General features: G+C 46.6%; 1 protein-coding gene across 8 annotated transcripts in view; it reads left to right on the top strand.

Moving 5' to 3' along the window:
- prdm16 (PR domain containing 16) overlaps positions 1-23,530 on the top strand; it is a 185,812-nt gene continuing 162,282 nt past the window's right edge. For 6 of the 8 annotated variants that reach the window (XM_035536253.1, XM_035536259.1, XM_035536258.1 and 3 more), the window contains exon 1: positions 2-217. In XM_035536253.1, coding sequence (XP_035392146.1) covers positions 181-217 — 37 coding nt within the window. In that variant the 5' untranslated portion in view covers positions 2-180. Of the gene's footprint in view, positions 218-23,530 lie in introns of all 8 variants that reach the window. The other 2 variants (XM_035536254.1, XM_035536260.1) reach the window with 2 other exon arrangements.

Genomic DNA, 23,530 nt, shown 5'->3' with positions numbered 1-23,530 from the left:
GGACAAAAAGTGATGATGATGAATACATTGGAAAGTTTTTTGGCCCTGACGAGGGTGTCAGATTGAATGGCCTGTGCGCATGTGCGAAGGTGTCCAAACTGACAATGCTTGTGAGATGAAGATAGTGTTGTTGCTGCTTCTGAGCTCAAGGAGGACGAGAGGAATCTACAACCCGACAAGATGAGATCCAAGGCGAGGGCGAGAAAACTAGCCAAAAGTAGGTCCTTATTCCCTTCTTTCGTTTTCAACCGGCCGCTCGGTACTTTGAACTCTCGTGCAGATCACCAATGTGTCATTTTCATTGATCAGTTCCTGGTGAGAACCCATCTTCGTTCGCATCGATTTCTTTTTTGTCTTCAACTGATTTTAAAAGCTGAAAATCGTGTTAGTCCGCATGCCCAGGCTGTTCGCTGGTTGCTGCCATAGTTCGCTTATTCGCAACGTCAGAAGTTTCATATGTGATGGAACAACACACCGCTGGTGGTTTAGTTCAATGATAAGGAGAGCAGACGAAACGCGCTGCTATTCCGTGCGAACACGACGTTGTAGTTTGACTCTTTTGTTTTCGTGAAGTCGCGAAACCGTGGAGAATCGCTGCACGAAAGTTAGTGAAAAGTTGTCGAAAGGGATAGTAACTTTTTTTTATTGAGTCGTTCCAGGTCTTGTGAAATAATATTCCTGGGTTTTGAAATAGTGGGCGCTCTCGCACTACGCATGGCCATGGGGACCCCAGGACACTGAAAGAGTAGCTCTCAAGAACTCTCTCCCTGACAAGTGGATACGATAGAGAAGAGTGAATTTGTAACAAATGTCTATGTGGATAATTCTTTAAGCGCCCTTATATTAGAAGATATTGCATTTATGAATTCTTTTCCGACCTGGTCATTGCGTTGTTCCCTCTTGTTTCTTCGTCTGGAAATGGCAAATCAATAATGTATGTCGTGCAAGAAAATAATCTGCTCTTTTCGGGACTGTTTCGCAAGGGAAAAGTTTGTAATCCGTCTCTGGACTGTTTTGTACGCAGCCTGACGTACTTGAGTATTGTCTGTTTGTCTTTCTACCATATTTTCTGTCATTATCGTGATAGCGTCTCTTGTATCTGCGATGTAAGCACGGAATTATTTTGTGTATATCTTAAATACGCTTCACGTTCGAGGGATGGAAATTTGATCGAAGTAAAATGTCCATAATTTGCAGGGTTTTTGCGTGCTGCCGTTTTAACCCGAATGAGCGTTCCCAGCCTAGCTTCCACGTGTGGGCCTATTGGATTTCACTTTAACATGAGTTTCGATTGTGGACTGAGGCAAGAAATTTCATTTTGCAGCTACAAGTCCTCCACATGCATGAAGCCCCGTACTGTAGCCACTGGCTTCTAAGCACATGAATTTCTGTTCGGGATTTTCACTACCAGCTTGCTACGTTTGCCCCATTTGCTCCGCGCAGTAGTCCGTACAGTTGCAGTCAATAACCACAGCAAATATTTTAATTTCGGACATGTTCACCAGTAACCTGGTGCAATTACGAAAAACGTCTGACGTTAATTAGGCCCATTCATTCACTCAGTACCCTAATTACGCTAAGCAAGGTTTCTGCCATGTAAGTAAGTGCTCTCTGTTCATTATAATTAAACTACATAAAAACCCACCTGTATTTTGCAAATATTACTCCCGTAAATATCGTTGTCTTTTGTCTATTGACAACATTTAAATTAGTCTAAATGAATATAAAGAATCTACAGCCTGCTTATTTTAACTAGTCAAATACATTACAACGAATGTTTGTAAAAGGCGGGTTTCTTGCCAGAAAGCCTCGATTTGTATTATGCATTTTGTTGCAAACTCATATGCACGCGTTACTGTACGCGCATGTAATTTTATTTTTCACCCATAAAATAACAGAACGTGCTCGATTACCTGTTGATCCATATTACCGCGCGAGGAGCCAGCCCGCTCCGATATAGCAGCGGATCTCCTCGAAAACGGCACGTGTGAAGTGGGCATTGCAACACTATATGCATGTTTTTTTCTGTTTTGAATGTTTCCCGTTCAAATTAACGAATATTTTAAGTCGTCGGGCCTGTTGCTTTGAATCCTTGGCTTGGCTCGCTGTTAAGTTACCCACTCTAGGCGGCTTATTTGTTCAGCACTACGCGACTACAGAAGATGAAAGTACGATCAAACTCAACCGTGTGCCCGAGACCTTCGGTACGAACAGCTGACTTGTTCTCGCAAGAGATACACCCATGCCTGATTTTCAGAATAACTTAATTTGAAGACAACACTGTGGGATATTACTCCTCATTGCGATGGACGGCTGAAAGCCGAGTCGAAAGCACATAGGTCAGGCCTGTCGGAAAGTTTGTCACGGAGGCTAAATTTCTCCTAGTGTTTGCCTGCTATTTTTTTTCCTGTCTTTTCATTTAAAAACTTCTTTAAGAAATCACTCGATCTGCCATAATCTATTCAATAGGTTTCTTCCAAAGGGTTTCATTTTTCCAATACAGGTATAATAATACACGGATGTGCTTTGTCTGTAGTGCAGTGTAGGCTGCTACAGCATCGATAAAACGGTGTTGCATAGATAACAATCGATAGGATAATTTAAAGATGCATAAAAATATTTTTACTGTTATTATTTTGATTAACAAAGTATGAATAGCACACTATGAACAGACAAACACAGGCAAAAATGTTAGAAAAAGATCCTTGCTCGGGTCATTGATGATGAAAAGGACGGTGATGATGATGATGATGATGATGATGATGATGATGATGATGATGATTATTATTATTACTACCACTACTACTAATAATAATACTGCTAATACTACTACTACTACTACTACCACTACTACTAATAATAATACTGCTAATACTACTACTACTACTACTACTACTATTAATAATAATAATAATAATAATAATAATAATAATAATAAAATCGCCAGCAGCAATAATAGTGTAACGTGTGAATATACGTAGTGTTAATATAAAATGCCTTTATTCTAAATGCTAAAATTTCTCATGAGGAGAAAATAATTTTTTTTAGACTACATTTTCAAGATTCGACCGGACAGGGTTAACACAGAGGGATCACAGACAGGTACAAAAGCTGCCACGCGCCCCTTGTAACTGGACTGCCTTTATTGTACAAATTAGGTTATGCCATCTATCGTAGTCTGTAATCTTCGCTAAATATTTTTATGCAGCTAACACGAACGAATTAGATAAAAGTCCTTTACATGACGTACTAGGTGTTCAGCTAACCTCAGGTACCAACGGCGTCCACTCTGTGACATAACACCTTCTCCATCGATTAACGCATCCAATAAACAGGCGGAGGGTTATCACAAGCTCGCACAATGACACAGTTGCACTTCACATTATTTACATTTTCTGTTTAAGAAAATTACTAATTAATGGGCTGGCTCATTAATATTATTCTTTTTTTCCATAACCTATGTTTGTCTATGAATTAAACAGTGTTGCACTGCCTTTGCAAAATCACCCCAAAGCACTGATGATGTTATGCATGTTTGTATTCTTGATTTTTAATCGTTATTCTGCAACGACGCAAAGAGCCTGGTCTGCGGGCTGCTATTTGAGAACGAGCGCAATGTTCTCAGGTGAAAAACGCCGCATCGTGCTATTTGCCTTATTTATGCTTGTCTGGTTAATGCGTCGCATCATTCTACATTTCGTTCCTGATATTTTTTTAGACTCCTATGTCTTTATTTGTCTTAAATTGTACCTTTCTAAGAAATTCAAATGCGAGTCCGTAATTAACTCGCTAAAGTGAGTTATAAAACAATCCCAAATATAGGCACCGCAGTTAAATCACCGAAGGCCAGCCATCTGTATGATAATATTCCCGCAGCGCATTTTATGAAGTCATCGATAAGGATTGACAGTTGGATTATGCAGACTCTAATGGGTTATAGATACCCAGCCTGCAGACATGGGTCAAGTCTGTTGCGCTTGGGCGGAGGAGCAGGCGAGGACAGCAGTGGTTTAACCGGTGCTCCGGCGTCAATTACGCCGCTCAACGAATGTGTTGCCAGCTTTAGCGTTGCGTCCTGGCTCATGAATATATGAGTATATGGCAGGGTTCATGGGTTAAGGGTAAGGTTAATGTTCGGAAGAAACTGAATTGGCATTTTGCCTCCTCAAACGGCAGTGTGACGGTACGTACAGCGTTCTGATATCCAAACGCACGGCTCTGTATTATCTCTCCGATAGAGTTCCAACACACACAAGTTTGGCGGGCGCCCGTTAAGTAGCTGCGTAAATGCAGACCACCAGGCCTCATAATTCCAAATCCAGCGTTGTCAAGTTATTACTTTTTTTTAATCAGACATTTCTGGATTACTTGTTTGACAGAACTGTTTTCATTGTGATGCCCTCTTTGAAGAGAAAAATATGGATCACAAATCACAAGGCTCTTGTGCAGCCTATGATGTTTTGACAGATGTAATAAAATCAAGCCATAACACTGTAAAACAGTGATGGGAACCGTGTGGAAGGCCTGGTAGAAGACTTAAGCCGTCACCACCGACAACTGGATTTACACAATCAAAATGGCTGACGTCTATAGTCATGGTAGCTGGATTCATATGTTCAGAATATATCTGGTTTGTTTTTTCACTTGAGAGCTTGTGCTTGGAGGTAATGGTGTGTAAGTCATATAGCTCCCCTCACATAATCTCAGAGGTGTAGGTTTGTCTTTGATAAGGAGATCTTGTGAAAACCAATCTAAGTGCCACTTTCATAAGCCTGGCCAGGATGGTGATAAAATGGTCTAATGACTGTGTGTGTGTGTGTTGTGAGTGCTCATGACTGTGGGAATGTGTGTGACTACACACCCATGAGAATAACGTCCGCGCAGACAGGTGCGTGGTTCAGTCATCTATCGCTGAGGAACTGATTCAAGTTACACACGCAAAGACCAGTCTGAAGCTGATGGTGGTATTTTTATTTGGTTCTGACGTGGTAACATTCAGCTCAATGTGCAAGGAATGCTTTGTGCAGGATGTGCACATACATGCAGAAACACACACACACACACGCACGCACACACACGGCCGGCTTAGTTAACCCCAACATGGAGAGAGAACAGAAAGCATGGAGCTTCCAGGCTGCTCCTGTCCACCTGAGCGTAACGTCCCTCCTCCAGCGTCTCCGGGGCGACCTGGACCACTGCTCCCTGCTGCGCTGGTCTCTGCCCTCTCGACCAGCGCTCACGCTTTCAAGCAGTATAAGGCCAGGTTCAGTTGCACACTGAGCCACTGAGTCACACGTCACACGTCAGAGATGAGCTGAATATCACGTGCCGCTCTTCACCTCTGCACCCACACGTCCTTACTCCTTCCTTCCTCCCTCTTAATTTTAATGGACTATTATTTTTTATTTTGAGCACGGCATGGATATATGTCGACCGGCTCCCCGTGCTGACGGAGTCGGGCGGCATGCTGGCTGCAGCCGAAAGAGGACAGCCATTACAAGACAGTTAAAGCCATGCCAGAGAGCCAGAGAGGCTTATCGTGTTACAGCCTACACCGTCTGCAGCTACTCCACTGTGCAAGGGGGACGTCCTTGGTATTTTTTTTTTTTTTTTGTCCAAAGGTGCTTCACAAATGCCTGATCTCTCCTTCTGGTCTTATGCCTTTCATGTGCAACTCATTCACTCCCGTACCAGTATATGTCAGTTGTTTATTTTGGATTTTAAAAATGTGTGTCACTGGAGTATTTTTTCCCCCAAACTCTTCCTGTTTGCATTTGAACTATAAACAGTAGGCTAGTGATTTTTGCTATTTAAAAATGCCGTAACAAGGTGGGTTGATTAATGTTCGTCCTCTCGGTGCGGTTTTTGACCTCTTGCGATAGCTGCAGCTGACAGGGTTTTGATTTGTTTGTTTATGGCGTTGCTCAGCCCACACGTTCGAGGACTCTTGAGATGTATCATTTACATTTTATGTGCACAACGCTCCCTCAGCGAAAAGCTCACCAGAAGTTTTTTCCTTATATACATCAAGCCAGCAGTCAATTTTCGGATGTTTTATTTCTGAGTAGCAAAAAAAACAAACCAAAAAACCAACTACATGTACCAGGCATCGTGTCCCATTCACAACACGTCCACCGCCCTCAGATGCTGGTCTCACGCTCCGGTTCTTCATGTACACTGATCTGTTATCTTCAGAAATGCACGAGGACCATCACAGGTCTCCAGTCAGTGGTGAGGGGCTTCTACCGTCCCCTTCATTCAAACCTCTAGAAGCAAAGCCCATTGGCTGCCGCGTGTGACGTCGAAAAGAAGACAAAGAGAAAATAAATCCTGGCACAGTGCACATGCCCACAGGGTAGAGCTCAGCTAACTGGAGTTGGGGCACACAGGGAAATAATTAACCCAGTATCATGTGTTCAGTGCTGCTAATTTTAGGCCGTAAAACGTCTCGGTGTCGTAACTCCGGTCCAGAAAGTGCAAGTGAAGTTTCCGTTCAGCAGGTTTCACGTTAGCGCGTCTAATTGATGCAGTTGAGGATGAGCAAGAGCACATCTTGGGTGGATCAAATTCATTTAGCAGTTAAAGTTTCCTCTGTATGTCAGGGGTGGATGCTTGGCATAGACCCTAGAAAAATGGAACGGAAATGTGAGTGTACTTTAATACATGTGAAAGTGCAGGAATTACTAATGACAAAACTTAAGTACTTTTATTTAAAACTTGTCTGGAGCAATTTTTTTTGTTTGTTTTTTTCACCAAATCCAGTCCTATTCTTTACTTAAGTATTTGAGTGCATTTTAATACCAGGACCTCGAATGTTGACGCTTGCCTCTATTTACATATAAGTACTGTGTATGCTAATTCAGATTAGCTCCTTAGATTCTGCTTTGCTCTTCTACCTGCAACCCCACAGCATTGTGTTCTGTACAGAAACATCCACACACTCCTTTCTAGGTGTCAGGTGACCTCTCATGAAATAGGACAAACATATTTACTTTCTCCACATTTGATTTCTGCAGGGTTATAAAAGGGAAGGAATAAAATGACCCTTTAAAATTTTGAATAATACTAAAGTGTCCAAGTTGTTAGTAAACATTTTAGACTTTTGCCTAATGTGAGTCAGTGAAAGAAGACTCTGCTTTGGACCAGTATTTTACGAAAACCATCACACTGTCGTGGAATTTTCTATACCATTAAAACAACTGTTTAGGTAGTCTTGTCTTATTGACTGTTATTTTTTCAACAACAAAAAAATGACCTGATGTTCTTACATACTCTAATGTAATGCAAACTTTTAATTTTCATCAATAATGACACATATTTACCTACCATAAATATTGATTCCTTGGTTAATCACCTTCAAGTGTCTCTCCTGTTCTGTCTTTCATGGTCACAGAGCTAAAATATTATATGGAAATGATAAACACTTTGAGGTTAACTGCACATGTAGTAATCTCCAATACAGTTCATACACAACTGACTAGCAAGCAAAGTTGCTACGTAGCTGCTGTATGTCTGATGGCAGGTAGCAGACTAAGCTGAACTTAAGAGGTCATGCAAAAGTGCCGGTATGGGCGCTTTGTTTAATTGCATGTGAAGGAACCACGTGCATTCATTTTCCCTCCGACTAATGCTAATCTGACTAACATATGGTTTGGGAGTACTGCCTGCTACTGCTGCCTTGACCTCTGAACTCAAGCACATCTCTAAAATGGTGTGTAACTATGTGGACTTGAGAATAGATAGCGCTCAATAGACGAGCCACACTTGCGATCAAGAAAACACGCTTCCCACACAGCAACAGGCGAGACTGGTGGTTTCAGCATCTGTTGGGATGTTAACAATGCATGTGCTCCCCAGGCATGGCAAACACACACACACACACAAACACACACACACACACACACACACACACACACACACACTGAGAGGTTGTACAGTAATTCCCCTCTGATTGGGAGTCAGTATCCTCCCTGGCCCGTGGGATATTTGGACAGACATGACTTCTTCAGTCTTTGATGTTCCATCCTTTGGTGATAAGCAAGTGAATGCTGTTCCCAACAGGGCGGCTTCCCCAGAAGAGTGTGGCTGGCCGGCCGCTTTAAAGTCGGCCACAGATTACACTTTCAAAGGCTCCGGCGCTCAAAGTTATCTTTCTCACTCATCTTCCTCCTTCCTCTGTCACTTGTCATTAAGAAAAAGATGGGCATGTAACACTGCAGTGGCACAAGCTGTGTGTGTGTGTGTGTGTGTGTGTGTCTTGTGTGTCTGTGTCTAGTACAAGGAGTCCTGTTTTCTAATTTTGACATGGAACCTCTGATTGGCTTTGATTAAGGTGTCTTTCATGTGGACTGTCATCTCAGCAGTCGTTATTTAACAAGCAGACAGTGAAGTTGGCCTGTGTTGAGATTCAGAGTAATTGAACCGTCATTACGTCATTACGTGGTGACTTTGGCAGGCACGGTCCGCCTCTGTTTGCTCACTGCTGCACTTTTCTTTTTTGAAAATATCACTAAAGGGGGTGGGGGTGGGGGGTCTTATTTGACTTCCTCCTCAACTATTCCTGTCTGTGAAAATTGGCTTAATTATGTGAATGGTTGTGTTTCTTTTTTACCCACGATGCACCACAATTAGCCCATCTCCCTGGCTGCAATTTATTTTCATAAAGAAATGAAAGCAGTGGCATGTTGATTATGAGGCGCTTGTTCTCCCGTGAGGGGCCAGTGCTATTGGGGTGTTAAATTTCATTAACTACAGTGTGGCTTACTGGAAAAATACATAAACCGTCAAGCTGCAGCCATTTCTTTTACGTGGGCTATTTAAGACTCGAGGACCTTATCAATTTATTACAGCCTCAGATTTCAGCCTGATAGTTGTTATTATTATTATTATTAGTAGTAGTAGTAGTAGTAGTAGTAGTGGTAGTAGTAGTATTAGTAGTAGTGGTAGTAGTGGTAGTATTAGTAGTAGTAGTAGTATTAGTAGTGGTAGTGATAGTAGCATTAATATTATCATATTAAGCTTAAAAGGTCATTATGTTTTTGACTACAAAGGATTCTTTTGGCATGGCATGAAGCCAGGAACCAAGTTCAGTTTTAGCTATAACACAGCTCGGGGTTGTGGACGTAAACGTAGTGGCATGTGGGTGTTTTCTCTTCGGTCTCGAAAAAAAGCACCTTAGAACCTCTACTCAGATTGTTAGTGAAACGTTGAGAAGGGGTTTTCAGGGCTCCAGCAAAACATTTCAAGATGGGCTATTAACCCCAGTCTCTCCCTGCGATTTGCCTGTCCGTGGAAAAGAGCGGGTTTATCCAGCGAGGGTCCGGTTCCATAGCAATGATGAGGCTGCGCGTGAAAATATTGAATTGCAAAAACATCCCGCGTGCAATCCCGTGTGAATGCGCCTTTCAGCGCAGTCCCGGCGCTAAACCCCGAGCCTCTGAGTGATGGACAACAAATGGCATTTTGTGCCGGCCGGACTCTTCCGAGCTGAAGAGCCGTTATCTCTGATCCATCTGGCCTTTGGCTGTCTCACCACTTCGGCTGACCACCCGACCCGTGGGCGCGCTCTGACCAGCGTGTGACACCAGTTAACGATTTTAAAGACAAAAGTCTTTTAAAGCACAAAAGTTTGGTCAGTTGAGGGCTGACAAAAACTTCAGCTGATTTCTCTGTAAAACCTTGAGTTCATGAAATTTAAAAGACATTTTAAATAAATAAATTATGCTTATTACTTGATGGTTTGTTTGATTTAACAGTTTCTGGATACAGATTCCTTTGGGATACACATTGTATAATACAAAATATGAAACTATCAAAAAACAAAGGAACATTAGTACAAACAAGTTAAAATACTTTCAGTGCATTGCATTTTATTTTCTTAACATCATGGGCAAGTCAGCAAATCACAAATCCAGCGTAGTATTACCTCCCCATAACCAATTTGAAATAAAAGCATGTACCACAATTGCTATTTCCACCTAATAATATGAGGAAGATATTGTGTTCATTATGACTGATGGTTCTATAACTGCTGCTCAGGTTTGACATATTCCCAAGAAGGGGCTTTTACAGGCAGTCATGTATTTACTGATGCTGTGAAGTTGGTGTGTACTGGAGGCTGCGCTCCGAGTGTGTGCTCGCTGCTGGGTTCTCTCTCCCTGTTCTTAAGATTGTGACTGGTGGACTGGAGGCCTGTTGAATTCTGGGAGTGTCTGTTGGTTGGCTGTATGTCAGAACCCTCTATACCCCCTCTCTCTCTCTCTCTCTCTCTCTCTCTCTCTCTCTCTCTCTCTCTCATACACAGACACACACGCGCACACACACACACACACACACGCGCACACACACACTCCTCTGTCCTCTCCTGCCCCCCCCCCCCCCCGTTTTTTTTTATTTTTTGCTCTGTGAACTGCATGTTGGCATCCGTGCCCCTTTTCCGACTGCTGTCCACTTCTTCAATCCCCTTTCTTCCTGCTTTCTGTCTCCCTCCGCCCTGCTCCGCTCTCCCAGTCCGCCCGTTTCTCTCGCTCTTCCTCTGCTCTGGAAGACTCGGCGCGGCCCTTTGAAAGGATGCGGCAGCTTTGTCCAGCCCGATAAAAGATGCCATAGTTTCCCTTTTCCTCTGCTTGCTCTCCTCCCTCTGCGGCCCCTGTAGAAGTGCAAATTGCTGCCCTCCGAGGGGCTATCCTCCCGGCTTCAGAGGGCCCCCATCCAGCCTGCTAATTACGCGGAAGATTCCGTCCCGGCGCAAAAGGCCGCGATTCCCACAAGCACCTGGCCTTCTTTTCTCGTCGGCTTTGATGGCAGACACCCCCCACCATCTCTTCTGTCCCACCTCCCATACCACATTTTGCTCTCCCTCGCTCATTAATAGGGGTTTTGAATTGCTTTCTGACCCTGACAAACTGCTCTTGTTGAAAAGGAGATGAGAGGGGGATCAGGAGGAGGCGGGGTGAAGGAACAGAGAGGGGGAGGGGTGGGCAGGGAGGGGGCGGAGGATCGTGGAGGGGGGGGAGGGGCCTGTGGTCACACAGCGAGTTTGTGGAAGTATGTAGCAGAAGTCCATGATCATGATTTTGGCCTTGTTTAGGCCTCCCAAAGAACACCACCCCTTACTTCAGTGTTTACCCTAAAACTAGTCAGAATATTGTACTGTAGTCAAAAATAGGGTGGGGCTTACTGGGTTCACCCCCCCCCCCCCACACACACACACACACTTTCACCGCCCATTCAGCAGAGTCAAAACCCTCCTAAGCCATGGATGTAAGTACAGCTGTGACAATCATGGTAAAACCCTGACTGGTATTTTTATTGAGCCTCTGTATTATCTGTTTTTGTCATTGCACACAGCTCCTGCAGACTGGCCTCTTTCTTGATTGGCTCCCTTACAACTCATAGGCCAAGGACAGGATAAACTGGAGATCCGTTTTCCCTTTGTATCGTGGTTATGTCCGGCGTCAGCAACGCTACCCAAAAAATGTTTTCTTCATCGAAACGAATCATATCAAGTGAATGAAATCTGCGAATGTGGATTATTTTCACATATTAAACCCCACTTAGCTGTCTCAAAGCCTCCTGATCGATATTCCTTCACCTGCAGTTCAGAGAGAGAGAGTGAGAGAGAGCGGATAGAGAGAGAGAGAGCGAGAGAGAGAGAGAGAAAGAGAGAGAGAGAGGCAGAGCTTTGAGAGCAAAACAAATTGCTCTGTTGGTCTGTATGACATTATCAGCTGGGAGGTCCCCAGAGGAGTGAGCCTTGTGCTAGGTTCTCATCCTCCACTAAGGGGAAAGGGGCAAGCACTCTTGCAGCCCTCCGTGAGCCCGAGGCCCATAATGCACCACTGCTGGGCCACAGGGAGGAGGGGACCCATAGCCTCGGCCAGGCCTCTTCACGGCTCAGGCGGCAGAGCAGGAAGCACGTCTGCCTTTCTCGCACACATTTCCTGGTTCCCCTCCGATCTTAAGGAGTGCACTACTTCAGTCGGAATAGAGTAAGCGACCCCAAAGCTTCGATTTCAGGCCACCTCGCCGCATGTGTGGAAACTCCTCCGACCTGCTCTGTGAAAGCTCTGTTCCCTTACGGCATTTAAAACATAACGGGGATGACGCTGAGCTTAGGTAAAGTTCATCGTAAACCACACAAATCACTGCATTATCTACACATCTATACAACTGTCCATTAAGACGAGGCTGCTCCACCCGCTCCACCCGCAACACCCAGATTTCGTGCTGTTTTCCTCTCCCTTCTCCTCAACGAGCCCTTGTGCTCACAGTGCTATGGCATACAGCCTGGTGGTGTTGAGACCCTGGTCTGGCAGGGCTGTCATTCCAACACACACATACAGAGTAATTTGTGACTTCTGCTCTCTCTCTCTCTCTCTCTCTCTCTCTCTCTCTCTCTCTCTCTCTCTCTCTTTCTCCATGAAGTCAAGCCACATCCTCCAGTTAAACGTAAAATGAAGATCCGGTTTCCTAGTTGTTTTATGAGCGGTTAGCATGCCAGCCTGTGTGGGTTTCTCGTATGCTCCTAGTTGACCATTCGCAAATGTCTCTGAGGCTTTTTGAAGATGTCAATTAAAGTTTTAATTGGGAGTAAGTTATTCAAAAGAAATGTTTTCTTCTTGAAGACAGCTTTCAGTCAAAGGCTCAGACGCTAGTGCTGTGGTGTGTTCAACGGTGCAGAAGCTGGTGGGAAACTGTCCCACGAAGGCCCACATTCTGGCAGTGACTGCAACATATTCCCAAGATGGTCAGCCAAGAACAGCCAATAACCTATCCGTGGCATATCTCTTGACTATGACAAATAACGGCTTCAATTCACGTGGGCAGAGCAGCACAAGACAGCTAGAAAATTTGATACCAGTTGTACCACTCAAACCTGTAATATGCACAACCGTTTAAATAAATCCCAATCTAAGAACGCCAGAGTGAGAGAGTTCTTAAAACAGACTTGACAGCTCGGCAAATATTTGCCTTATTGTGACGTCAAAGGCCTAACCCCACTTATAGTAATTGGTTTTAGTGAAGTGTAGGTTGACAGGCTGTGGTCAGATCTCCCTTCACGCTCCCGGTGCCACCTGAGGTCGTTTAGTGACCTTCCATTTGTTGTTCTTCACTTTGTGACTGACATATTTAGAATGTCGGGATGTCAGGTGGCTCAGGCTTGACTTGTTTTGGAGCGCACGGCCTGTCGTCCCTCTGGCCTGTCACATCCAGAGAGAGGATCAAACCCTGGATATGCGATTGCCTGGGGGGTGGAATTTGTCCACCCTCGTCTTCGATGCAACACTGATGATTCGAAGTAATTGGTAAAGTGAACAAATGGTTGGACAATTAGGTGTCAACAAGACTGAATTAGCATTCAGTGCCGAGCCGTGCGGCGCTGCTAAATTTCTTTGGTCTTTAATCTCTTCAAAGACAAAAGCATCTCGAGCCAGTAGAAGAGTTCTCAAGATGTTGTTCAGGTGGTCATCTCATCTTTTGGGACTATGCTTAACTAGCTTATAAGGGTCCTTAGAGACCCAGTGCCAGAATCCAGGATCGGCGTCAGCAGACGCAGAGTGCCAGGATCCAGGACCGGATCCAGGACTTTTATACCATCATACTGAGTACCTGTCCCTAGATCCCTCATTCTCATCCTACCTCCTGCTGTGGGTAGGTTGATTCAGAAAGACTTGGGTCGTCCTCACGTAATAACAGATGACGTAATATCTCACAATACTGGGAAGAGTGCTGCCTCTCGTTTTCAAATGACTGTCACTTCTGAGGCCATGTAACGTGCGTCGCACTCTTCCCAGCATGCACTTCCGCCTGGCGCGCTTTAATTAAAAGTAGGTGGCGGATTCCCGCGCGTTCTCCTGACACGTGGCTGTTGAGCTACTGGGCCTGGTTCAGGGCAGGACCTGCACACGAGGGGCGGGCTTGGTTTGAAGGCACTTCTCTGCGAGGCCATCAAAAAAAGATGACACTAGGAAGAAGAAGAAGAAGAAGAAGAAGAGGGGTGAAAGCCCCCGCTGCACATCTGAGTTGAGTTTGCTGCAATAACAGCAAATGTTTGTCTTGTATTGTATAGCACGCTGTTTGGAAAGCAGTTAAGCCCCTTCTTCCAGCGCCTAAAGCGCCTTTTAATAAAATACTCCAGAATAACTCCTTTCTCTTAATCTCGGCCATAGATTACATAGCTCAGGGCGGGAAATTAGCCCCGGGCCTCCACAACTACCCCCTCCGCCACAGCTCACGAGCTCTGCCACAGCTGTTTCACGGCAACGAGGCCTGCGTCGCGTTTGTTACTGAACTGACACAGGAAGTAACGAACGGCTAATGTGATCAGGTTTGTCCTTCCTTAAGAACACCTGGTCTCGATTGGGGGGCGGGGGAGGGGGCGGGGGTGGGTGGGGCGTTCGTGGCGGAAATGCGCCCGTTGACAAATAAGAGACCCGCTGCTAGAGGTCAAGGCCGCACGTGTGGTATGGTGTGACGGCGTCGGCGTGTGACCGAAGTGAGACCTGGACGAAATGGTTCCCACGTTTATATTAACAAAAGAAGAATTATGAGCTGACTGGGCAGCACAGGGAACTCAGATTTTGGTGTACCTGCTATTCCATGTAGAAGAGGAATTCAAGGCAGCGTGTCAGGGACGTGTAGCCTAGAAGGTCATTCCCAGAATGCCACAAAGTGTCATGACTTCTTTCTTCTTATGGAGGTCAAGGGTTTGAGTGAAAGGTTCATGATGGCAGCCATCAGCAAGACAGACTTTTTAAGTGCTATGTGGGGGCAAATGCAATGTCTCTGGTGTGTGTGTGTGTGTGTGTGTGTGTGTGTGTGTGTGTGTGTGTGTGTGTGTGTGTGGAAAAAAGTAGAAGGGAGCAGTGAATGGGAGACTGTGTGTGTGGGATTGTGTGTGAATGAGTGAGTGAGAGTGAGTGAATTGGAGAGACACCCAGAGAGAGAGAGACACAGAGAGAGAGAGACACAGAGAGAGAGAGGCGGGTGAGAGATGACAGTGATTGTGGCGGGTGGCTGGAGACGTGTAGACGATTACATTTTCACCTGTCACGGCAGCTCCCCCTCAAACCGGTCCAAACCTTTCACCAGACGTTTGATCCTCGTAGCAAGCACAATGACAAGGTGTTCCAGGATCAAAGGGCATTTAGTGTGTGTATGGACACAGTCTGACTGTGTGTGTGTGTGTGTGTGTGTGTGTGTGTGTGTGTGTGTGTGTGGAGCAGAGCAGTAGGATATTCCTAGAAGTCTACAAGTCTTACACCATAAATGTGATGGAGAAAATAAAAAACTAAATGTGAGTGGGAGGGTATCTTACAGTATGTGTGTGTGTGTGTGTGTGTGTCCGGCTCTGGTGTGAGATGGCTTACTCGTCGCCTTGTGCGGTGGTGAAAAAAGGTGTTCACAGTATGAAAGTACATAAATAGGACGGTTTTACTGGCTGTGCACGTCAGTCGTGGAGAGATTCAGAGGAGAGAAGTGTCTATATATGACCTGTTTATTTTCAGGCCTGAAGGTAAAGGTGTCTGTTGATGGGTTATGGGTTTAGAATGACTCCTTCACTTCCAGCCAAGCAACTGCTAACCTACATTGGAGGGGCCCGTATGCTTGTGCATGTGTCTTTGTGTGTGTGTGTGTGTGTGTGTGTGTGTGTGTGTGTGTGTGTGCGTGTGCGTGTGCGTGTGCGTGTATGTGTTTGTATACATGTGCAATAGTGTACATTTCACTGTGTATTTAAATCAAGATTTCTGCCTTGACAATTTAGCACAGCTTCAAACGTGTCGAGAATCACGATGGTTTCTGGACTCGCTACAGGTTCGGATATTTTCTGTTTCATGTTTGCTTCCAACAAAATAATCTGCTTCCACTCAGATAACAAAGCACTAGAGAAAACATCCGAAACCCCTAACGATAAAAGAGAGAAGAACTCTTAACAAAAAGGAATGTGCTTTTAGTGCAGAGGCCATGATTTGTGCCTCCCAGAGCAGTGTGAGCACCTGTGCTCTGCTGGACATGTCCTGTCACCCCCGAAGGGGAATTCAACCCCCCCCCCCACCTTCTGGCATCGCAGAACAACTGGCATGAGCTCAGCGTACTCCTGGCGTGCCACGACTGTGCACCATTACCTGTCATGGGCATAATTTGAGTGTGTGTATGTTGTTTCCTTTCCATGGGAGCGGTGGGAAATCCTAGGCTGGCCTTGGTCTCCACTGTCAGTGGAGAAGCTACGCAGGCCGCTTCTGCCGGCTAACAGTTAGCTTTGCGCAGTGGGGCCATTAATGAAAGTGACCTTGCCTTCTTCCGTAGTCAAGAAGCAATAACGAGATTTGTGGTGAAAGGCTTTTTTCCTCTTCTTTCTTTATTTTCTCTCAGACTTTACCGATGCGCCCGCAAAGCTTGATTCAATTACGGGGGTGGGGTGGGGCGGGGGTCTGTCTTCAGATCTCAGGTCCGTTTCCAATCGGAGGAGGTCATGCTTTGTGTTTGGGGATGTCATGACAGACTCTCTGCACGAATCAGTTGGTTGGGGGGGGCGAAGGGTGAATGGTGGGAGGGTTACGCTACAACTGGTTTTGTTTCACCCGTTTCAATTATGTTCATGCAGCGGTCACCTAAATTGGATACCCAATCAGGTTAGTGTCCGTTTGTGTTCGTGGTCCTCGGAAGGACTTTGAAGTGGAGGAACTCTGTCTGCCTGCCTCTGGCTGGAGTTCTTTATCTGTCGCACTAGGGGACTATTGTTTCAATCAGCCAGACATTGGTAATTACCCTTTTCATTGGGATACGAGGCAGGTAGAGACAAATCCAATTTGGCCCCACTTGCGTTTGACCTCGAACACAGCCCGGGGCCTTTCTCCTGCGTCCGTCTCAGGTTACGCTACTTCTGGAAAGTTCCCGTCGTGTCACTCGGTCATCCCACGGAGCTCGGGTCGAAAAATAGGCCGCGAGGCGGCACGATAAGCCCTCGAGGCTCGGGCGCGATGGCGCGCCACCGCGGCTGGAGATGCAAGCGCGGAGGAACGGGTAGAGCGATGTGTTTACGATTGAGGGGCCGGGGGGGCTGGGCAGGGGCAGAACCTGGGGGACAGCGAGTCTGTCTGAAAGGGGCTATTCTTCCCCCCGTGCGAGCACATCAGCTTGTACAGCTGTTGAAGCAGCGAGGGCAATTATCACCCGCTTAGCGCTGGCGGTCTGGGAGGGCTCCTCCTGGCCTTCCTCGGAGCCGTCGCTTTATTTTTTCCAGGCGGCCCAGCCTCCCTCTTTTTTCCGCGGTTTGTTTTGGCGACGCTCGGCCCAGTCGAGCGTCCTTTTAAAGGAGTGTTAGATTTGTTCAGTTTGTTCACCTGTTTGGAGGCATTCGGCTGAGCGTGCTCCAGCCTCACCGCCGCAGTTGCTCCGGCAGCCGGAGTCGGCCTCGACGGCCGTGTCCGTCACGACCCAGTATTCTGAAATATCCTGAATACTGGGACGGCGGGACATAAGTCGTGTCCGGACGCGAGCCCTTTTTTTTTTTTTTACGCGTGCTAAGCCAAACAGGCTGCATGGTGGAGCTGTGGAGAAAGCTGTGTAAGGAAGAGGCAGTAAATTTGAAGTTTGGACAGAAACTGCGCCTGAGTGAACAGACATATAATAGGAGCATGTTGTGCCAACATCAGTAGCCACACACACAAGCAGCACAGCCCCACAAGGCTTAAAGCTGCAGTTTCTCTCAGATACTGACTGGCACACTAAGTCTCAACATTAATTTTTATGAACCTTAGATTATAGATAACCATATATCAGCCTAAACAGAGGATGTTTGAGGTTTGGAAAGTAAAAGTCCTCCCTAGGATCTTGTCCCAGCTTCCTGGATATGTTAGTTAGCTCACACCACCATATCGAATCAGTTAATGAAATAAACTGAATGCTACTAAATCATAGCATCAGTTTTCATCTTGAACTTATATAAGAAACTCGAACCTTCTCTTGGAGCAAGATTTTCAGGATAAAGATGCAGAATAATGAGAAACCTTTGTCTTTTTAGTGTCATAATGTCATACAAATGGATCCATTTTGTCTTGCTCTCTTACACATTCTGTAAAGTTTTGATGACTGAGTGCACGTGGACTTTCTGATCTCATTGCCATCTGAGTGTGTGTGAGTGTGTGTGAGTGTGTGTGTGTGTGTGTGTGTGTGTGTGAGTGTGTGTGTGTGTGTGTGTGTGTGTGTGTGTGTGTATGCTAGGGGCAGATGGTGGTGGTGTTGTGGGGGGTAGTTTTTCTTTTTTTTTCACTTGAGTTGATAAGGCTGCTGTTCCATCAGGGACAACGGGTGGGTGGAAGTAATGGTCCTTACCAAAGGTGGCAGAAGGGCAAAGAGACATTTCCCCTGTGTGTGTGTGTGTGTGTGTGTGTGTGTGTGTGTGTGTGTGTGTGTGTGTGTGTGTGTGCGTGTGTGTGTGTGTGTCTGCTTTTTGCGCATGTGCACATGTAGGCTTGCCTCTGGCTTCCTGCTGCACTCTCACCCAAATTAAACCTCAGCGGGTCACTGGCAGCTTTTACACCCATTGCTCTCTCTCTCTCCCTCACTCTCTCTCTCTCTCTCTCTCTCTCTCTCTCTCTCCCTCACTTTCTCTCTCTCTCTCTCTCTCTCTCCCTCCCTCAGCCATTCTCTTCTGCTCCCTCTCTCACATCTTTTGCCCTCTTGCTATCCCTCCCTCACTTTCCTTATACCCCCTTTTCTCTCTCTCTGTCTCTCTCTCTCTCCCTCACTCTCTCTCTCTCTCTCTCTCTCTCTCTCTCTCTCTCTCTCTCTCTCTCTCTCTCCCCCCTTCTTCTTCACATGCTTTGTTCCTTCTTGGCTCTTCAGTCATATTTGTGGCTTAGAATGGCAATACTCTAGTAGCCCACTAAAATACAGAATTTAACCACAGACTTTGAATCCTTTAGATAATAAACTGTTTATCTTTTATATATTTATCTCTTGTCTATGCAAAAATCTGCTCAAAAAGAAAAAGAAATACTGGTTTACAAACACCCTCCGTTAGTGATTACATCATTAGGAAGACTGGGAAGCTAGTTTCCGGTTTTAAGAGCATTCTTCTTAGTTACATGGACGATCCCTTCGGCTTTGACAAGCAGTTTGGGGACCACGGCCCATTTAAGCCGAGCGTAGAGTAGACGTTAACATCCAGGAAAGTCGTTTTTGGCCCATGCAAAACCCATTTCCCCAGTCTGCACAAATCCACCCCCCCCCCTTCTGTCCAAAGAACGCTGGCAATGGAGATGCCTATCTGATCTGAGCCCCAAAATGAAACATGTCATAGCAAACTACAGCCATGCTGTTTGAATTACTTACTCAAGCCGAGTATCGGAGAGAGAGAGAGAGAGAGAGAGAGAGAGAGAGAGAGGGAAGGAGAGGTTGTTGCTGTTTTTTCTGGAACAAATAATTTCACTCTGGCTGACTCACGGCTTGTGCAAACGGGGAATGATGAGCAGGAGTGCGAGTCATTCCTTTCAGGCTATGTTTGGAGCATCATTTACTGAAACTGGCCTCGGCGCAATAATAACCACATCCTCCAAGCATCTTCGGCGCGGCCCTGTTTTTATAGCTGGGAAAGGGAACGAGCGCGTGCTCGTCAAGGCGCAGACTATTTCAGACAGGACAGGGCTGCGGGGAGAGGGAGCCGTCCCACTAAAATAGTCATCCTGCCAAGAAATAAAGAAATAAAGCGCGAGCGCTCCAACTCGCATTTGCGCAGAGACGGTGACCACCGTTGAACCACGAAGAGTTCACGCGTGGAACCAGGCGTAGCAAACGGTAAAACAGCGGGAGCAGACACCATGGAGACAAAACACTTAAATGACCGTTTTACCAAGAAGGACAATTATGAGCAGACAAAACTGCATTTGCTTGGCAGATGTTCTTATCCAAAGAGATTTACAGGTTCAACCATGTTACAGAGGCAGGGCAAACATCGTGTTAGGAGTCTTACCCAAGGACTCATTGCCTTCACTGGGATCCTCCCACCCCCACTACACTATACCAACCGGAAGAATCGAATGGATTCCTTAGTTTATAGGAACGGTTTCAGTCTGTGCGAGTGGACGACGTGTCCTGCGCGTAGCCAGGCCGTTTCTGGGTGTCGCGTTTCACGCTCGCTCGCGTTCGGCCTCACACGCAAACATAAGCAGAATGCGAAATTCCCCGGCACAGGATGGAGCGCGGGAAAAGAGGGAAGATAGATGGATGTACTCTGAGGCCGTGAAAGAGTGATGAGAAGGGGCGGGGGTGGATGTAGCGGTCGGGGCAGCATGGCTGGGGGTCATTGTTATCAAAGCTGGTATTTAATAGGTTCTTGACCCTTTCTCTTAGAAGGCATTCGCTGAGCACTGGGGGTGAATAGATTTGAAGGGGCACGATTTGTGGCCTGACACCAGCAGGTATGAATGCAGGCAGGGATTTCCAGAAGGAACAATGCTAGAGAATTTCCTGTTTCCCATTCCATCCAGTCTGCAGTTAGACTCCTATTCACCTGGGCAATAGCAATGAACACTGGCTGGGAGAAGCAGAACCCCTAAAGACTGTACCACAAAACAGAATGAACCACAAACACATTCATTAAAACATTCCACAAGAATGCTAAAATTAAATCTATAACATAATTAGCCAGTCAATCCACCCAAAAAATGAACTAGTCCAGTATTTTCGAGCTGAGATGTGCTTGGTCAGCTCGGAGGTCAGTGTTTATAGCAGCTCCTTTCTGCAGCTAGGAGCCCCTGAGAGACTCCTCACCACAGCAAGCCTGCAGCTCCGCTAGGTAGGGTGGAGGTGGGTGGTAGGGGGTTGTCTCTCCACCCAGCCTCGTGGTCAGGAGCAGGATTCTTTCTTCCCCCAGGCTGCTACGACAGGGACTCTCTGCACCATGTGGGCAGGCGTTCCTGAGTCTTGGAAAAGCGAGGAAGATGCAGTGAGAGTTCAGATCAGCTAAGTTTAGATTTTCCGATTTTGTTTATTTGCTTTCGTGTGATTGACAGGCTGGGGAATTCAGTGAAGTAGGGGTGATTTAATATTATGCTAGTGTGGGAGCTGAAGCCGTGTGCGGTTGGGGGTTGGGGCTGCACTGGAGGATGTGAGAGTTTTTTTCGGCGTGTGTTTAAACATACATGAATATCACAAAGTACCTACTCATCTCCAGATTGAGTCGTGTAGTTTATCTTTTGAAATAGAGCCAATTCACTAAATCTATACATCTCACATTTGCTCACTTACTACGATCAATACTGCTCAATACCTGAGCTTATGGTCTGGTTTTTTATCAATATTCATTAAGCACATTCCCCATCTCCAGATTGGCGTGGTACTCCGTCCACGGTTGCCGTCTTACAAGCTGTGATATATGTGCTTTGGCAAGTCGACTGGCCCCAACCTCAAACTAATGGATTTGGTCTAGACGGAAGCCTTAGAGATCCACGTCTCAGCGAGGGCTTGACTGGCGCTCAGCGCAGGTGCAGAAGGAGACTTTGGAGCAACGCGAGCCCGTCCAACGCTCCGCCCCCCTCTGCGCTCTCACTTCTGGTTTCCTGGATTCCTCACCTCTGGGAGGGAGCTGCAGATCTTACTGCGGTCCAGGATGCTCTTCTCTTTCTTCCCTCTCTCTAGGGCTCTCTTGCTCTTTTCCCCTCTTTTCTCACTTCTCTCTCTCTCTCTCTCTCTCTCTCTCTCTTTCCCTCTCTCTCTCTCCCATCTCAGTCCTTTTTCAACTTTCATTCTTCTCTTACTATTTATTCTCTTCTGTTCTTCCACCCTCTCGCACTGCTCTCTTCCTGTCCCTATGGTCTACATGCCACTCATCCTCTCTCTCTCTCTCCCTCTCCCTCTCTCCCTCTCTCCCTCTCTCTCTCTCTCTCTCTCTCTCTCTCTCACTCCCTCTCTCTCTCTCTCCTCTCAGTTTCCACCTCTCTTTCTCCCTGCGTCTGTGATAGTGTCTCCTGACCTCACCCGGCATCCACACGTCTTGGGCGCTGAATGAACTTGGCACACAAAACTTCTCCTTTCTTCTCCACTCTCATCCTCCCTCTTTCTCTCCCCCTGCTCATTCTCTCTCGCCCTTTCCGTCCCGGTCCGCCTTTGCCATTCTTCACGCAAACGCGGACGATTCACTGAAAATGAGAGATAATGGCCAGCGTCCAATCGGCCGGCGCTAATCAGCGTGCATCGTGGGAAAAGCCCAGGACGAGGGGCGAAAAACATGCCATTGTCTGGAGGAGATTAAAGTCCCCGAAAAGCCCGCATTGTCTGCGGAGGGGATAAATCTTCCTGCTGTCACTCAGAGCTGAATTAAATTCTCCTTCATTTCTAAAAGGGGCTTATCTCTGCTCAATAGCTTGTTGCGCTACAAGCAGAAAGGAATGTATTGGGTGAACTTGTGTTGCTGACACCTTATGAAGAACAAAAAAAAAAAAAAAAAAAAAAAAAAAGGACACAAGGACTAAAAAAGACGAGGACGAGGAGAAAAGCAAAGTGCTGTCGAGCTCAGGGCCCTGAAAGAGGATGTGCTTTTGGGCCGATCGGGATCATGATAGCTCGGCGAGGTGGGGAAAAAAAGCACTCAGGGCAGTTGATTGACTGTCGCCAGACATCTGAAGGATGGAGAGAGAGGGAGAGAGGGAGGGATATTCATCCCCCTCTCTTTCCCCTCTCCTTTGTTTGGCCCGGTCCCCTCTCCGGCCGTTGCCGGGGGGGGGGGGGGGTGTCCTTGGAAGTCCATCACACACCGGAAAACGGATCCGCGGCTGGACGCGATGTGGCAGGGTCTGAAAAGCCCCCTTGGCGCCCCCTCCACCTAACTCCATCCACAGCGGCATCGCCGCGTGTGCGCTCGCCAGATCCCGCTCCTCCGCGCCAGGGCCTTGGACGGGAGCGCGGCGCGAGGCGTGCCTTCAGTGCGCCGTGCCGCGAAAGGGTTGCCAGAAGAAAAGCAGGCACAGGACGAAAGAAAGAAAGAGAGGTGGGGGGGGGGGACTTCTGTGGACACTGATCGGGGTCCAAAAACAGGGCGTCCCCTTTTTCTTGGTGTCTTTTCTGCCTGGTGAATAACGAGTGAAAAGCAGAGATACTGATGATGCATACAGCGACCAACAGCAAAAGAAAAAAGACAGATGAAAGAAAGAGAGAGAGAGAGAGAGAGAGAGAGAGAGAGAGCGAGAGAGAGAGAGAAAGTGAGTTAGAGAGAGGAAGGGAAAAGAGAAGCCTATTCTTCACCCCCTGCTGTCTGGTCCCTAAACAGGATTTTCCGCTCGCCGTTCGGGTAATTCACTGTTGTTGTTTATGTTCACTTTTCATTCTCCCCTTTCACAATTGCCAGGCTGTGTTCGCGCGAACTTTGCTCTGGGCAGACCGGACTTGGCGCTTTAACAAGCAGGCTTACACCTGCTTACAGGATTAAATTAATTAGCACGAAACAGAGATGACCGGGGGGTGGGGGGAGTGGTTTGGGTCAGCACAATGAACCAACGAGAGCATTGTTGCCCAGTCACGGTATCCTCCG

Source organism: Electrophorus electricus, chromosome 18, assembly GCF_013358815.1.
Source record: "Electrophorus electricus isolate fEleEle1 chromosome 18, fEleEle1.pri, whole genome shotgun sequence".
Classification (NCBI taxonomy): domain Eukaryota; kingdom Metazoa; phylum Chordata; class Actinopteri; order Gymnotiformes; family Gymnotidae; genus Electrophorus; species Electrophorus electricus.
Note: the sequence above shows the minus strand (reverse complement) of the source record. Positions and strands in the feature narration are given on the sequence as shown.